We start from the raw sequence: 18,020 nt of genomic DNA on the forward strand, positions 1-18,020 counted from the left end.
AAGGTGGAATGCAAACGGTGCCGTTGCATAAACTCTTTTTATTAAATTAACACAACATTTAAATGCAACAGTAAATTATCCAGAAGAGGCTCCATCATGTAGGCGGAGATGCCAATAAAGGTAAATTAAGGCGTCACATCTGCAGTAAGACAGTAAGATCATTGTTCTGTCAGTAAAACCGCAAATCTAAGATTTTGTAGGAAATATTGACACAAATCTTTATATAAGAACATTCATTTACTTTAAAGATCCTGAAGATTTTACCAATCACGTTTACCAGCTCTCACGTTTGATAAATACTGAGATATAAGTCAGTTAATTTGCCACCTATGGAGAATAAGAAGTAGACTTTGGAATATTTAGGCACATTAAAAAATGGGGGGAAACAGGTTTGGTTAGGAAATCAGCTTCAAACTGTACGCAACTATTTTTAACCCAGCAATTTAAAATGATTTCTTAAATTTAAAAGCAGTCTGTTGAGGAGGGAGAGGCAACAGGAGGCTCCTTCGGCTGCAGACCTCTGACCCACTGGCTCTCATCCTGGTTTTTACAGAAGACTCTGGGGTCTGTTCCAATCTGGGTAGGGTGGGTACATGGTGCAGGCTTCATAAGAGGGCGGCTGGTCTTCATGGTACAGTGCTGCTTGCTGGGGCAACCTTGACCGCTGTGACTGAACCGGGCCCCTGAATGCTTCCAGGCCGATGCCGGCTGAAGCTGGGGGGTGTTTCTCAGCAGGCCTCCTGAAGGCCGGGAGGACCACGATAGGAATTTTGACCTCTGGGTCTTTTGCACATTTGATATCCAGATAAACCTGCAAAAACATATAAAACATGTCAGATTGTCGCTCACATGGTTCAACTCTTGGTTGCTTTTCATTCCTCCACAGAGCTAATGAGCTTTTGCTGACTGAGGATGGAAGCATTCACACATTCAGTTACAAAGGTCCCCAAACACGTGCGAAAAGCTCGTTTTGGCCAACTGGATCTCAGTCTGTCCTCAGCCCAGTTCAGCTGGCAGTCCGGTCCTGTGTAGGTACTCTGATTACATGCTCATGTCAGGCGTTAAAGTCGCCTCATTTCTGTGTGTGAAGCGTGAAAAAGATGAAGCCTTGAAGGAGGCCAACCTCCAAACGCAGGAAATGCAACAACTGCAAGGATTTTACCTTCAGCCTGTACTCCAGCTTGATGATGGAGCAGTTTAAGATGGAGGAAGGTAGCTCCATGGGGAGGTTGATCACCTGGGTCACAGTCTCTTTCTTGGAGCTTTCAACAGCCTCAGCCTTCTCCTTCAGGATGTCATGAGTGTGGACCCTCCTCTTGCCCTGGGCAAAGAAGCTCTGCTTCTCATACAGAGTGAATTTTGGCCTCACCGACCGACCGGAGCGGTTGGTGATTTCAAGGGTGACCCGGACAGCTTCGCCTGCCAAACCGTGAAAATGCATTTCTTAGCAATAGAAAATCAAACAATTGAACGTTTCACGTACTGAGAATGAAAGACTTCACGTAAAGCTGCATTATGAAAAGAATCCTGAGCTCCTGTCACAGCAGAGTTAATGAGAAATTTTAAAAAAATCTCCCAAAAATAAAGTTCAACGTGGGTTCAGAATGCAAATCCAGAGGAAACACGAACATCTGCTGAGTGAACCGTTAGATTTGAGTGAATTTATGAATTTTACAGGTCCCTTCCCCCAAACCCATGAAAATCCAGGAAACCTTTAGCCTGGAGGATAGTCTTTATGGCAGAAACTGGGCAGGAGGTCCATCTGGGAGCTTGGAGCGTCTACAAAAAAGAGGCCCTCGTAAAGTCTGCTGGAAGCTGTGACACGTCCTGATGTCCATCATCACACATCAACACGCTGGTTTATGCAACAGCAGAAGTGATCCTTCAGGTATGAAACGACCGGTTTGACAGCATGAGCGAGGAATGCTGGAGGCTTGGGATTCCATTCCAACTGTGCCTCTGCACAACCAGCACCCTGTCACAGCAGAGCGGACCAGACCAGAACTGTGTGCTGACTGGATGGACTCAGCACAACAGCACAACTGTCCTTGTGAGGGATTAAAGGGGCGTAATAATGAGAGAGGGCAGCTAAACTAAAGCACCAGGAGATGTTTTTACCTTGCTTATATCCCATCCGGTCGGTGAAAACATCCATGGAGACGTTTCCAGAGCTAAACGCTAAGGATTTGTCCTTGCAACCATGCTGAGGATCCTAAAAGACACCAAGGTTCATCAACGGTCACAGACAGCTACTCTGGACGATATTGGACGCTGACGGTCATGATTCCTCACCATCAATCCTGGAATCTCCATGTATGGTTTGGAGACAAATGTAAAGTGAGTTTTGGCCTTTTTTGTCAGCTTCATCGACTGTTTTAGCTCCGCTTTCATCTTGTGAATAACTTTTCCTATGGGGGCTGTAAAGGTCGAAGGGATTTTCCTGAGAAGAAGAGAAGACGTAGGTAGAGGGCACTAAATAGTCGAGAGGAAAGGAGAAGAATACATACCTGTCAGGGATTTGGAATGAAAAGGGGAAAATGTGTCTTCCTTTGCCGACGACCTCGGTGCCTAGAGGAGAATCTGTGATTAGAAGGTGTTAGCATTGATTATAAATGCATATTATGGGATGCGTCGACACCAACCATCCTGTCTCGATTCTCTCAAGATGCAGTGCTTGATTTGGTAATATTTTTCATTCTGCCAGTAGACGTGGTGGTAATACTGCCCGTAGTGTTCACTCCAGCGCACCCGCGCTTCTCCCTGTCCTATGAAAATGAGAGACTGGATTGTAGTTTCCTTGGAAACCTCCACCACGATCCTGCCGTTGATGGTGTCTCCGTTTGTGAAGGTGTTGCTGCTGTTGATGGCATCATATTCAATAGCGAAAGTTGTAATTGTCATCCTTCTCTGCCAGAGCTCACAGATGGGAATGAGCTCCGGTGAAACAAGGAAGCCTTCTCATCTCCGGTTCAACCAGTTCAGCGACCTGAGACACCTGATTAGAACTCGTCTCCAAATAAAAGGTCTACATACACAATTAAAATGTAAAGAGGGCCTTTTGGGCCTTAACCCCCCCCATGTAATTTTATGTTACGCCACTTGGTATTTAACAGTGATTAAGCTGTTTTATAATTATTGCTGATTCATGGAATGTATTTAGAAAGACAATAGAAAATATTTGAGCTGAACCAATCTGAAACTCCATCTTCTACACCTTTTTTCCTCAGCACTGCAACGCCCCCCCCCCCATAAAACTCACCACATCTGACTGAATAGAAGACATAAAATTCAAAGTGTTTCAATTCTTGTTTTTATTGAGATACAAAATCGTGAAAAACTGGATATGGCTTATTACCTTCACATTGTTCATAATGGTTTACATAAAGCTGACGATATAATTTCAGACAATAGTTTTCTCACACGACTCGACACCTCGGGACACTCGGCACAACTCTGTGAATGTCTGAGTGGACGAGCCAGAGCCCAGACTTGAACGTCTCTGGGATGAGATGTGCACCCATCGTTACCATTTCACCTGACAGAGCTCATGAGAGCGTGCACCTGCCTAAAGAGGCTGCAGGAGCATCAACAAAGTACTAATGATCTAAATACTGACGTACGTGTGATGTCTCTATTTTTAGTGTTTTTTGAGGAGAAACGAAATGTGGAACCAGTGAAATGCTCTGAATACTTTCCAGGTGCTCTGTTTGCCTCAGATCCCTGTAGATTAAACCCGAGTGGTCAAACTAAAATAATGATATTCTATTAACAATCACAGGCGAGTCAACTGTGGGCCTGCCTACAAACGCACTCCCTCCTGGTTCCACACGTCTGGCTGATGGTACCATGAGATCATCCAACCATCATGCTGATTCTCTCCCGGTGAGTCTTCCTTAGTTTAAAAAAGTACAGTTCAGTCACAGAAATGAAGCATATAAAATAAACTGCATCTCCAGTAAAATCAGTCCTATATAAGAGATTACACTCGGGGATAATACACTCCCGACAAAAAAGGAGTCAACTGTTCGGCTGGGATGTTTCTCGGAGTGAAAGAGGCCGAAAACCTGCAGACCAAAGAACACACTCGCGTCCACTGAAGCGTGTGCTCAGCACGGCACTTAACAAAATAGACCGAGAGGATCGAAGACGAAACCAATCAAAGCGTCTCAAATAAACTTCAGATGGTGAATGAGGTGAGGGTTCTCATCTTCTGGAGCAAATCTGAGGGTAGAAGCGTCAGTATACCAGTTCAGGCACGCTGCTGTGAAATCCTGGAAGACCTTGTTTGATCCAAGTTTAGTGAGTCTGGCAAAACTACCAGAATCACATGTAAACATGTGTTGTCCTGAGAATGTGGTGCCATTAAAAAAGAATTCTCTCCAGAGATACTCATCTTAAGTGCATTCAACCCCCCACCACTAACAAGATCCAGTCAGACCACCTGCTTCAAATCCATTATTCCATCCCATCAGAACATCAGAACACGCGACCACACGATGCTTAATCTCTCCGCCTAACTGTCTTCTCCCGTTCCTGTTGCTTATAAACTGCTGACGGCTTCGATGCATCTGATTATTGACGTTCGGTACCAAAGCCTGTCATAGGCGGGTACAAATTATATGCTCCGTAGGGAGGCGGGGGGTCAAAAGGATTGAGTGCTGCGGGAGGTGGCTGTGGCGGGCCTGGGTTCGCAAATCCGAAGGCAGCAGCGGCGCCGGCGCCGGCGCCGGCGGGGTAAGGTGCTGCAGTTTCAGGGTAAGGTGGAGCTGCAGGAACCTGAGGTGACCGCAGGATGGCGATGGGAAACTTGATCTCTGGGTCAGAAGCATATTTGACATCCAGGTACACCTAAAGAAACATGGCACCGAGTTTCTCCTGATGGATTTTTAACAGATCACAGTTCTCTCACAAAACAGAAATGTAGGACAAACTGTCATTTTACTTGCATTCTCACACATTTTAATAAAACCTGCTTTAAATTCTTCTTTTATTTTTATTTGCTTCTTACCCTCAGTCTGTGCTCCGCTGTGATGATGCCACAGCCGGAGATGGAGGGCTCTATGTCCTGGGGAATGGTGATGACTCTCGTTACCTTTTGGTGAGCTGAAGGGGGGATGGGCTCTCCTACTTCTTTTAGGAGGTCTTTTGTATGAACTCTTCTCCTGCCTTTTGCAAAGAAGCAGTGTTTTCGGTACAGGCAGAACTTGGGCTTGATCTCTCGCGAGGAGTTGTTCTGAATGCAGGCCAGGACCCTTAATGCCTCTCCTGCGTAGAGACATCCCAACTGTTGGTGCTCCAACCTCATGCTAATGCGAGACTAGAAGGGCAAATGTGAGTGTGAAAGCCCCACCTTGAAAGAAACCCGTTTTCTCTAGACTCACATCCATAGACACGGATCCCGAGTTAAAAAGCTTCATCTTCTTATCCTTGGACTCGTGCTGCGGCTCCTGAAAGAAGCCCAGGAAAAGCAAATTCAATGAAAATGAGAGTTCAAAACATGTCTAGAACAATCTGTGTGCTGAACGTGGACATTTTCCATTGAGGAATAGCTGGAATATGTGGTTCCACACCTACCCTCAGCTCGGGATCTTGGCTCCAGTCTACTCTTGGCACAAAGGTGAGCTCTGTTGTATCTTTTTTGTCAATCCTCAATGACCTGCTTAAACGGGCTTCCAGGGAGTATGCAATCTTCCCATCAGCCCCTTTGAAGGAGGGTGGCATTTTCCTAAAACATGAGCGCAGAAGGATCAAGATTCCTCCGTGGAAGCTTTGCGGATACACATTTTTATAGTATAAAACCTTCAACTGTTCAATTGCAGTTTTCAGAATATACAACACTTTATTTTTTTATTATGTGTTTGAATATAATATTTACTTACTTGAAAGGGATTTGAAATGTGAAGGGGTAAACATGGCAACCGGGGGCAACAACACTGCTGTCTAAAACGCACAAGAATTTGCAATTGTGCATTAACCTACAAATTTACAAGTTTGGACTAGTTCCAGTGCACAAAGGCTTCGTCCTCAGCAGAGAGAAATATGGGAACAACGTGTACACTTACAATATTCTCCTCTCTCTGTTGTAATTAATGTTTCAGTGTCGTCTTCTGTGGGGCAAAATATATAAGCATAAAAAATTTATAGCAGTATGGAAAATAGAATTCATTTCAGGTTAATTCCACACAGCACGAATCTTGAAGACTGTTCAAAACTGAACATGAGAGCGATCCTTTTACATTAGTTTTAATGAAACTGCATCCTGTTTTTAGGCTTTTTGATTACTCACGGTATAAATTTCAGTGATTATCATGGGTGAAGTTTCATCCCCAATGTGAGCTGGTTTAATATTCTAGCTGTGTTATTGACTCAAGCAAATTAGAAATCTAAAAACACATCCAAGACTGCAATTTTCAGTCCACATTAATCAGAAAGTTGACTTCTGGTAATGTGTTGGACAACATTAATGACAAATATAAATAAACAGAAAACTATAAAACTATATTTGCGTTGTTTTTTTTAAACACATTGTCTTTTAAAAGTAGGAAAAAATCCTCACAGCAGAGGCGTTTCAATCACTTTTGTCACAAATAGGCTTCCATACTTCCACACTGATTGCCGTATGAGTTTCTAAAATACGTTTTCTGACTCGTTACCGCATGTTTTCCCGAGTTAAACATATGAACAAAACGTTTATTCACTCACCTGTCGGAGTCTTATCGTGAATAAAGTAATGCTTAATTATGAAGTACTTTTCCTTGGAGTGGTAGGTGACGGTCGTGTTCCCGTGTCGCTCGGTCCACAAAACTCTCGCTTTCCCCTTGAATTTGACGGACAGAGAGTTGATCTGACAGTCTTTAACAACCTCCAGCGTCACCTGGCCCGAAACCGTGTCCCCGTTGGTAAAAGTGTTGGCCTCATTTATTGGGTTGTAGCTGACTTTGAGGCTTTTCACGGTGGACACCATGATGGAGAACACCACCAACTCCCGAAGACAAGTTGGTAAACACGAGTGCCCCACCCCTGCGGTGGGCGTGGCCAGACCTGAACGGGGGGCGGGGCGTGTTGCAAATGTTTGTTGTTGTTGTTTATTCTGTTGGCTAGCGAGTGGCTCGTTTATTTTACCGGATAATTAATTTATCAATTTAGTCCTAATTCAGAATTTATGTTTTAAATGCATCAAGTAGCTTCAAGTGAATTTATTTTAAGCTTTTTATTGTTTTTGAAAACTTCCTCAAGTTCTTCAGAAGGTGGCAGAATGACTAATTTCATAGTCATAGTCATTAATGTCCCTCGCATACGAATCTGCTTTAGAACAAGAACTCACCTTGAGTTTGTACCTGGACTCTAAGATCGTGTCGTTTAAGATCGACGGAATGGTGATGGGAGGGAGAGTGATGAGCTCGGTGACCGTCTGGTCTGGAGAAGACGGATGGGCTTTGTTACAGTAATGTTGACAGTTGCCCTCTATTTGTAAAATTAAGTGATCTTTGGCACGATGCTTTGTTAAAAATGGAATCCTCCACCACCATTACGTCAACAAAGCTCTGTTTATAGTCGGCAAAAGTAGCAAAAGATACAAATATTGTCTCTGTTAGACAGTAAAAGCCATGTAACAGACAATTATCTTCAAACAACACATGATGTAAAAACACCCCTTCAACAGACAAACCTAATGATCTCAAACTTTTGTCCACGTCTTTCTGAAGCTTAAGTCCAAGACGCGCAAATTTTAAAAATACATTTTTAAGCACCTTTGACCAAGAGTTTGAAAGTGGATCAGCAGTACATACCAGCTACTCTTCATTTAATTAAGCGTAATGAGATGGAGGCTGAAATATGACCACAACGATCCTTTGGTGAAGGGGTCAGGAAAGGAATTATGGGAAATTGCCTCTAAAATGCTGGACATTGGAGACGTGTTGTGTCATTGTAATGATAAAATAGTGAATATTAAAGGGATGATACAATGGAGGATGAAGGACAAAAGCATTCATCAGCGACGGTATCTCTGCGTACCTTATTACCACCGGTGAAGTGAGGACAAATATGTGATAGGATCTGGGACGTCTAAAACATTTCCAGATATTTCTCATCTCTGTAGCAGAACAATCTAATTCCCTCATCTGAAAGCTCTAAACACAACAGCAACAAAAACAGCGACAACATCATGATGAGTTAGTTCCCTGGAAACTGGATGGTTTAAACAGGCTTCAGTGTTTACGTTAGTCATATTAGTCACATTCAAGAGATCTGAAGGTTTTCACTATTTTTATGAGGCTTGTTGACCTTTGCACTTGTGAAGGAAGGAACGAGGTCATGGAAACATCGTCGTCATCACGTGGCTTGACGGAATCTTTACGACGTCTTATCGTCATCTATTCTCACTGTGAACATGGATTGTTGCCTCTGTTATCTTTCACCCTGTAGGTCAGAGGCATATATATATCTATATCTATATCTATATCTATATATATATAGATATAGATATAGATATAGATATAGATATATAAAAGAATATGCAAAAAATTTAATAACCTTCTGTAGTCGGCGAGTGGAGAGACTATTGTACTGTGTCGGCCTCCCCTGTTCTTATCTATAGGGTTCCAGAAGAAAAAGGACTTCAGGCTTAGATAGACAGTATTTACACACACACCAATTAGTGGCGCATGGCAGTGATTTTCTGTGCCCAGGGAGCGATGGGGATTGGTGCCTGAGCCAAAAAGCAATAAATACCTGATTATAGCAGGTTGCGTCACAGTTGGATTTCATTAAATTAACTCATCTACTGGCAGGATGATAAACTGTGCCATCCTGAAATACTTCTCTTCGTCTTGTTATGTTTTTTACATGCCCTCTGTCACACAGGCGCCACCGTATGTCTGTGCACACAGATGTCTCGTTAATAATCATGACAGCACTTTAGATAAACTATCAAATAAATCTCTATCAGACTAAATGACTGTATTTCTGAATCACTGTATGCTAAAGTGGAGAGCATGCATCCAAAGGCATACTCTTTAACATTTAATAGACTTGCACATGAATTTATGCAAGTCATACATATTTTAACAGCATTTGGGCATTTTATGCTTAATGAGGAGCAAATTAGATTCCTCTACAACCACATTCCCAATTATTACCTGGAAATTCCTGGAATTTGAAATGTAGTTTTGCAGAGTGACAAATTGTAGCTGTTGAACGTGAGTTATAGTAACAAATAGTTCATGTTAAAATCTGCTCATTCTTTCCTAAAAGACAACAGTGTCCTCCCTCTGCTGGGCACTTACATGCAGAGGACATGTGAAGGTTCATTAATGGTTCCAAAACAGCCCAGATTCTTTAAATGATGGTTTAAATGTTATTACACTTAAACCTTTGCTCTAACAAAAGATGAAAATGAGTCATGGAAATGGAATATTGATGCAACTCTTTTTTTAATCTACATTGATTATTGCAGTTGCTATAATTTAGAGCAGAGGTAGGAACATTTAGAATGTTATAAATGCCTGTTAATGCAAGTTAGTGGTGATTATTCAGGCCAGTTGCAATGGTAGCATACTTGTCACCTTTGAATCTATTGCTCATACTGGCTTAGTGTGGCCCAACTGTGTCACTATTAGAGCAAAGCATAATTACATTAGAAACTCACTATCAGCGCCCGCGTGTGTGTGCGCGCGCACGTGTATCGGCTCAGTCGGACTACCTTTAATATAAAAACAGTATTGTTGCCCCCTAGAGGCACATGGTAATACTGCATTATGTATATATATATAGCAAGACAGTTAAACTGTGAGAATAATGTTTCATATCTTTGGGCTGGCAAACTGCTCGTACAACAAACATGAACATTTAAACATTTATTGAAACACAGACTATAAAAGAAGCTGCCTCAGTTGACCAGAACCAACATTTAAATCAAATACCGTAAATTTTAACAAAGGCCTGCGAGGACCAGTTAAATGCAGGGACATTAAAAAGATGAACGCACCGGCTGGCAGCAGGAAATGAGGATGGACGTGTGATATGCACTTAATGAGGCTTAAAAGTGCTCGCACACTCTTGAGGAGTGTAGAAAGTGATCTAGTTCATTCCATTAAATTGAATTAATTTAGCTGAGCATTTAGTATTTTGGATGGCAGCCGCTTATTTTCACTGCCATTCAGCACATTTACACATACTGAACACAAACAGATGACAAACATGGCAGGTTTTTTTTTAATTTATTTCTTTTTAAAAGAAAAAACTGAGATGAAAAAAGATATTAGGCATTATGTTTATAATGTCTCAATACATGTGTGGATATGACTTATTCGGCACTTATGCAAAATGATAAATATTTCGGATACAACCTGAATGGTAGCGATTAGTGGACAGTGTAAACATATATGTAGCATACCTACATGTACTTTGAGAATAAGTAACATATCTTCAAATTTACATTTAAACATATAAAATATATGAGATATACCTGCTATTAAGCAGCACATAAAACACAGAAAACACAAATAAATCAGGTGAATACCTGTATATTATATAACCTGATTAGATAAGATGTCTTGTTTTTTAAAAAAAAGGCCGTCTCAACCACAGAGAACATTAACTTTGGTGTGTTTAGCTTTAACCTGAGATTAAAGTGATGCTAAAACTTTAAGAAATAAAGTCTCTCTGAAGAACAGGCCCACTGTGCACTTAATGGGGAAACATTCAATGTTAGTATTATTTGCGCCGATGGGATGTTCTCTGACACTCACAAACTCAGTGCTGGGGGGTTGTGGGCCGAGGTGTTGCAGAGGATGATGGGGAACATCACCGTGACGTCAGGGGAAGCCGAAACACCCAGGCTCACCTGAAAGAGGACGCAAAACATTAAAAAAGGCTTCGACATTATGTTCAAGCTGTATCAAGACGTGAGAAAAATGCTTGAAATAATCAGGTTTAAGTCAACATTATGTTTCCGGGACATTATAGCGCCCCCTGTCTGTTTCACCGACCTCCAGGACGTACTGCACTTCCAAGATGCTGCAGTTAGCGATGGAGTACGGCGCCGAGGGGGGGATGGTCAGCATCAGCTCGGTGTGCACCTCAGATGTGTGAGGACTGACGGGATGTCCGGCCATAGAGGCCATGGTTTGGGAAACTAATCTCCTGTTGACCTTGTTGTGCATGAAGAAATTCTGTTTCTGCAGCAGCTTCGCCTTCGGGGTCGCCGTTCGAGATGACGAATTACCCAATTCGCAAACTATTTTTACAGTTTCTCCTACAGGAAGAAGAGACGGGGTGATTATTTTTTTTGTTCTTTTCTGCTAAACAAACATGGAGGGGGGTGAATGGAAGGATGGGTGGAAGGAACACCTGGGGCAAAGACTTTTTTCTCTGCAGTGGCAGTCAAGGTGATGGGTCCTGAGGCACACCACAGGCAGCACAGAGTCGTGCTGTTGGTTCCTGAGAGAGGAGACTGCAGACAAAATGGAACATTTTATTAAAACAATAACATTTAGGAATTACCCCGCAAATAAAAGCGATATTTCCTTGAGGGAAGATCAAAGAGTTTAAAGAGTCAAGGATCACGTACCCACAGCTCTGGCTGGTTGAGATTCAGGCGGTTCATAAACATCAACTCAGTCACAAAGCTCTTGGACAAATGCCAGGGCCGGTAGATGGTCACTGTCAAGGTGTAGGTGATGATTCCATGGACCCCACGGAAAGAAGACGGGAAGTCTCTGAAGTGGGATTTTAAAATCCACAAAACTCCAGTTCAAGAGCGCTTGACCACAATAAACATGTGAATTACAGAAACATTGTGGTATTGTCGCCATCTTGGGATGCAATGTGACCATATGCTATCATGAACACATTTAAACCCTCATGCAACTTCATGGATTAGCAATTACACGCACGTGCATGCGCTATTCCAACTTCGTAGGTGACGGGAGCTCCCCCTAGTGGATGCATCACCAAACAACCGCGTCAAATTAAAGTACTGTACACGCTGAAGCTCGAAGGAGGCAATCGTTTTATTGGTTCTCATTCAGTTTAAAGGAGACAAAAATAAGTCAAAGCTTTGAAAATGTTCCTGTCAGTTAGCAGCAGAGTCAGACTGAAGCACGCAACTGTTGATGAACGCTCATTTCAGACACAATAGAGGACAGATGTTTAATTGAGGGTCCTAAAGATCCAATGCACTGTCATGCAAAACACTACCAACACTCTACAACATAGAACAACCAGGCTTGCGCGACAAACAACACACACGACCAAAGGAGCATGCTCGTACACACCCTTGCGGGATCTGAAGTGTGAACGGATAGACATGCGTGCCACGCTGAAGTCTGAGTCCTCCAACTGCTGCTGCAGGAGGAAGCAGATCAAACATTTCCCCATCAAAAGTTTAAGGCGCAACTCTGCTGCACACGGCCGTGGAGTTTGCATACCGCCGCAGTCTTGCAGGATGGAGGATTTAATGCGGAAGTAGTCCAGTTTGGCCGAATAATGTCTCCTCCTGCGCTTTTTGCCCCCAGAGCCGCTGCTCCAGTGGACATGCGCCATTCCTCGGAATTCCATGCCAATTGTGCTGATCTTGATCTCCTTTTTGAGTTCAAAGGAGATGTTTCCTGTGACTCTGTCGCCACTGAAGAAGGTCCGGCTCTCATTATACACGTCATAATTGATGTTAAAGTTCGTTATCGCCTGTTGGAACATTATCTTAAGTTGACCTAATGCTACGAGGTTTTGAAATAGTTGACTTGCGACCAAACAACAACAGAGCAAAAATTTCGCGCTGACATTCCCAACAGACTGCGCATGCGCGGGCCCATCCCATGTTGTGGGCGTGGTCAGATGGGCAGAGGCCCTCCTTATTTACGGTTAGTGACTTTATTTAAGCGCATTAAATACTTTAACTTCATCATTTCATTTACTTTTCTGTTGTATTGGTTTGTTTTCTGAAGGCGCCGTCAGTAGAAAATTCCTCATCCACTTGGAAATATTTCAAACTAATATGATAAAAGCTAAACTCTTGCGCCGCCAGGGACTAAAGTTCATATTTTCTTTCTTTTTTGTCCATTTTTCCCCCTTCATGATGACAGTGTTATATTATCTCTTTATTTTTGGAGGAAATAAATCTGATATATTTAAGATAATTGTTTCTGGGCTTATTTTGAGAGGATACCCATTTTTGGAAAGTTATATGATTGAAGGCCTTATGGGCAATAACGTAGGAAACTCAGCAATAAATCTATACAATCACATAAAGAGCAATGATAAATAACTTGCGGGGAAACATTTTTAATCACATTATAGTACAATTCACAAGGCTGGATATATTTTTGTATGGTTTAAAGTTCCAAAGATACTCTGCAGCTGTTCTTACTGGCCAGAAATACTGTCGAGGGGAAAAAACACTTTAGTTATTGCATACAACATGTGGATGGTCAAAAGATGGTATTGTGAGCTATTTTTAACCTCTCACCCAAGCTCTGATGCCTCTATATTATGCACTTAATTAAACCAATGACTAAAAATAAAATGATGGCTCAACAGATGTAGGTGATATAAATGACAGCTAATGGATAAACAAATGGGAAAAGGTTCAAGCTCAATTTAATGATTAAAGAAGAGGCCAAAATGTCAGCCATGCAATTTATTGCTTACTTCAATCAGTGGTTAAAAGGTGGTCATTGCTATTTCTTCATAGTAACATGGTTATTTTAAGGCTTCCAGCTCATGGCAGACAGAAAACACTGAAACAATCATGTGATCAGCATATGAATCGTTTAATTCACTTAAATTCATTAGCCTGGTTCATTTAGCGTGCCGGGGTTCCGTTTTTGGAAGTAAACATTTATATAAGGTGAAAAAGGAAAAAACATTTGAGTCTACTGTTATTAATTGACAGAACATCTTGTCCAGCATCGTTTATTCAGCCAATGAAGACAACCAGCCATTAAAATACATTTGCCAGCATTTTATTACTGAGGATTTAAAAAAAGAAATAAAAGTTGTTTTTCTGACTGAAGTCTTTCAACTGACACTGTTTTCGTTTAGCCAGTAGATGGCACAAAACACTTGATTCTGTGGGTTATACCTTAATGTATGGCGTAAAAAACAGGCCCAAGTCTCAGTGATAAAAAAGGCATAAACCCAGATGCTGCAGTTCTTCCAGATGTAAATGAGTTATCTCACAACCTCTTCTAGAACAGGCTGCAGTCCTCTTTAAACAGGAAGATTTTGATGCTGTAATGTGAAATTAAATAAGCATTTGGTGGATTAATGGCACACAAGGCAGCTGTAAAACACTTATAATGACACATTTAAACTGGCAGCACGGAGCTACATAAAACCTGCCAGAACAAGTTTACGTGCCTGCGTATAATTTAATATATGTTACCTTGCTGTGTTTGTGGGGCTGCCTGCAGATTTTCCTCAGTGGGAAAATTCCCTTTTGTGCTATTTTTGACTTATTAGAGTAAATCAGAAGAAACTAATTGCCTCTAACTATATCTATATCGTAGTTTTAACCCCTCATAGGCTCCTGAATACACCGATTTTCAAGGTGTTTTTGAGCTAACAGGGACGTGAGTGCACATGCCAACATTCCCAGAGATGCAGCTGCCATTTTTATAGCCACCACGTCTCATGCTGGTTGGTTCACAAGAACAACATAGATTCATTCTTTTGCATCGTGTTGGATTTTAGGTCAAATAAAGAAACGTCCCCATAATGTGAATTTTCATCCTTCTGAATTGCACCAAATGTAGGAACTGATGTGTGGGGCACAACTCTTTATTGTGGAATGCGGATGATTATTTAAAATTACTCATCATATGACCTGGGAAAAGCCCAGTTAGGTGGTGTACAAGGAAAAATAGACATTTCAGCGGGACAGATCTTAATCCAATGTGAAGTAAAAGAACCCAGAGGATAAGCTGGGTTATTGATCTGCAGTTGCTACGCACCGCCTCTCTCCTCCACTTAATCCACAGGGTCAACTCTAATGACATTGAGGAGCTCCTCTGGCAGTCAGCACTGCTGCAATTTGCAATTTAGATGGAAGAGAAGAAGAAGTGGAGGCGAGGAGGGGGTTCATGAGAGTGAGGGGGGAGAGAGGAGAGGGGAAATGAGAGAGGAAGAGGATGGCTGGAACAAGCGACAGGAACGAAGTGACGACGGATTAAAGGAAATGAGTAATGAGGATCTTCCACAGGTTAAGTTTTGGGAAGAGGGACAGCTCAAATATAAACAGAGCCGATTCATTAATGCAGGCGAAATGGTTGTAAGGTGAAATAAACGGAAAAGATCATTAAAACCACCTGAATTACTGACTTCATTTATATAAATGTTACTCTGCTAGTATTTTTTTTCTTAGCAACCCACTGTGCCACATATTCACATGTGACACTTTTATCAGAAACAGTGTTTCCTCTGTTGCTTGGCAACCTCATGTTGTATATAAAACCATCAGTATGCTCTTGTATCTAACCCTTGTGCATGTTAGACGGCAAATCCAGAGTAACTGTTATCTGTGTCCAGTCCTGGGCTCGTCAACCACAAACATCCTGGAATACACAGCGATTTCCATGCCCAGACGACTGGGGGGAAATGTACTCCCAATATTTAAAACCTAAATTAATGACAGGCTTTGTGTCTTCTCTTTAATATTCAAGTCTCGGTAATAAAGAGCAGACAGGGCTGACTGCCGTGTGTTGTGTGTTGTGCCTTTTTTACACCCCCCTGAAGAATTCCTGTGGCAAAACAGGAAGGCGTACAGAGGGAACAGTTGGCAACGCTAATCTCGCGCTGATCCACTGATAGCTTTCTTCTTCACAAACAATGGCCGTTGGGCCTGTGGAGGCTTTGGAAGAGTGCTGAATAGACCCGACCGGACCCTCCGTGCACCGAACAGCTCCCACATTTTCAGGTCGGGCCAGGAAATGCTGAAATTTGATATCCCCACATGGCTCAATCATTGTCATCATTTACTGTGGTAAAAATACCCAAAATATGGAATAAGATAGTGAGTTACAGATGATTTCATTTATAGCCAATTAGAGCTGCCTCCTTCATTCCCATTAATACGCCGCAGGACAGCACATTTTCCATCATAAAATGTGTCGAAATATCAACTTACACCTACATTTGCTGCTCATTCCTTTAGCATCTTTGTCTGTCGAGGGCGCAGATCATTCAAAATGTCCAGATTACGTAATGCAGAGGAAGGGAAGCGCTTGTCAAGTCATAAAGTGCACAATCAGTCCTTTAAATTATTTGGGAGTAGAAGCTTTGCAGCGAGTCAGCTGTCATTTGTCATTTTCCTCGCCTCGGTGACACCTGACTCGCGCCTGCTCGACTAAAATGCCAAATGCGGTTGACTAATAACAACACTGATGGAGAAAAATGTGCCAACGACGTCACAGATCATGTGACATCATCACAATCGCCAAATCTTGATTAGGTATTAATCAGTTTCATCAATTAATCGGGAAAATCTGTGGAATACATAGAAATTTAGAGGGCATCCACCAAATTTTAGATGGGTCTGTTTTTATTTCTCTTACTAATCTGCTTTTTCCATATTGATGCAGCTCAGAAATGCTCTTGACCTGAACTTGTTTCCTTACATTCCTAGATTTTAATAAATACTAAGCAAAAAATACACTTGAAATAGATTGCATTGCTCCATATTTTCTCCGACGCTACACAATCAACCGCTTGTTCCGTCTCTCCTGCTAATTTAGTCTCTGGAACACGCAGCCAGACTGAACGCAGCTTGGCGACCTTGAAGAAGCGAGTACCGGAAGGACTTTGTAATGTATTTGAGGCAAAAGCTACTGAAGCTATTATACGAGATATGAAAAAGAGTAATGAGCTGTGGAGTTGCACATGATCCAAAACTTTAAATCACATCATAGTGGGCCAAAACTGATAGGAGATCTGCCTCAACCGCCTTTTTGTTGCCCGGTGAAGCCCACCCAGATCACACGGTCGTATCACACTTTTGTTTTTTCCTTCTCAGTTTTCCAGCGTTTTTGCAGTCCACACTGCAAAAAGTCCACATGGGCGACACAGGTTGAGGAAAGTGATGTGCATCCTTGCATACTTACATGCTACATACTTACATTGCTGCTGAGATGAATGAGATTGTGTTGATGGGCTACCGAAAGCAGTGCTGTTTGTTGTGCTTTGTCGGCATCAAAACCACCCGTACAGCATTTGTTTTCATTCTTAAGCGTGACTCACGCGGATTTAGGAGAAAACCCTTATCTTTTTAAATGAAAAGCATCTGTCAAACAATGGGAGAGGACCTGCTTGGAGTTTCCTGAGACGTTTGCCACATTGTGAGGTCAGTGTTAAAGAATCCTGTTTTAAAAGATGGGTTTCATTCTGCGGTCGGTCCTAAAGGCGATGATGTCATCGCCACAGCGAACTGAAGCCAAACGCAGCAACACCCCGACACGCTCGCTCCTGATGGGAGCGTGCTCACAGTGGCTACATTCAGGTCTCAGGTTCATATCTACAGCCGTCTGTCTGCTACCTGAGTAAAACAAAAGGGCCGCTTTGTTTCAACGCCGGGGTCGAAAGCCTCCCTCAGCAATTACCGTTCACCTTCCAGAGACCTCGGCGTGGAGCAGAACAACTGCGCTTCTTTAACGGTGGGCAGTGGAGCGTGAAGACGGGCAAAGCCAATCAGGCTTTCATCCAGGTGAACATACATACTGTACGCTCTCCAAACTGGCTGCTTTGACATGAAGTTCACGCTCTGGAAACATTTTGTAACAGCAAATGGAGAGATGGATGATGGGATGTTTTGGTGTCCCAGATATTCTGTCAGTAAACCCGATCGGGGGTTTTGTTTTATTTGTTTCATTTTATAATGGAAGTCAGACAAAGGATGCGCTGGTTCTACACACAGCTCACAGCTTCCACAAAGGTTGTCTGAGCAGCAGCAGGAATTTCCCTGAGGCTGTCTGTCTGCTTCCAAACATACCCTCAGGTCTGACAGAGACCCTTGAGATCAAATCCAG

The 18,020-nt window shown here is 42.4% G+C and overlaps 2 protein-coding genes and 1 long non-coding RNA gene across 4 annotated transcripts; 1 reads left to right on the forward strand and 2 right to left on the reverse strand.

Moving 5' to 3' along the window:
- Window positions 1-18: 18 nt before the first annotated feature.
- Window positions 19-2,921, reverse strand: LOC130525669 (arrestin domain-containing protein 3-like). The gene is made up of 6 exons (XM_057032692.1): window positions 2,643-2,921; window positions 2,508-2,568; window positions 2,293-2,440; window positions 2,119-2,212; window positions 1,163-1,419; window positions 19-811 (listed from the first exon to the last, which is right to left on the reverse strand). Exons 1-6 carry the CDS (start codon window positions 2,899-2,901, stop codon window positions 548-550), a joined length of 1,083 nt encoding a protein of 360 aa, XP_056888672.1. The 5' UTR covers window positions 2,902-2,921; the 3' UTR covers window positions 19-547.
- On the forward strand, window positions 1,939-6,499 carry LOC130525674 (uncharacterized). The gene is made up of 2 exons (XR_008950544.1): window positions 1,939-2,337; window positions 2,915-6,499. It is a non-coding gene; the product is annotated as an uncharacterized LOC130525674 (long non-coding RNA).
- Window positions 6,500-10,227: 3,728 nt separating this feature from the next.
- LOC130525672 (arrestin domain-containing protein 3-like) lies at window positions 10,228-12,877 on the reverse strand. 2 transcript variants are annotated; one of them, XM_057032697.1, is made up of 6 exons: window positions 12,432-12,877; window positions 12,279-12,345; window positions 11,573-11,720; window positions 11,353-11,455; window positions 10,992-11,257; window positions 10,228-10,846 (listed from the first exon to the last, which is right to left on the reverse strand). In XM_057032697.1, exons 1-6 carry the CDS (start codon window positions 12,697-12,699, stop codon window positions 10,748-10,750), a joined length of 951 nt encoding a protein of 316 aa, XP_056888677.1. In that variant the 5' UTR covers window positions 12,700-12,877; the 3' UTR covers window positions 10,228-10,747. The 2 variants fall into 2 exon arrangements, with proteins under 2 accessions (XP_056888677.1, XP_056888676.1); XM_057032696.1 differs by having other exon boundaries at window positions 12,279-12,348; window positions 12,432-12,874.
- Between the last annotated feature and the right edge of the window lie 5,143 nt (window positions 12,878-18,020).

This window comes from Takifugu flavidus, chromosome 5 (assembly GCF_003711565.1).
Source record: "Takifugu flavidus isolate HTHZ2018 chromosome 5, ASM371156v2, whole genome shotgun sequence".
NCBI lineage: Eukaryota > Metazoa > Chordata > Actinopteri > Tetraodontiformes > Tetraodontidae > Takifugu > Takifugu flavidus.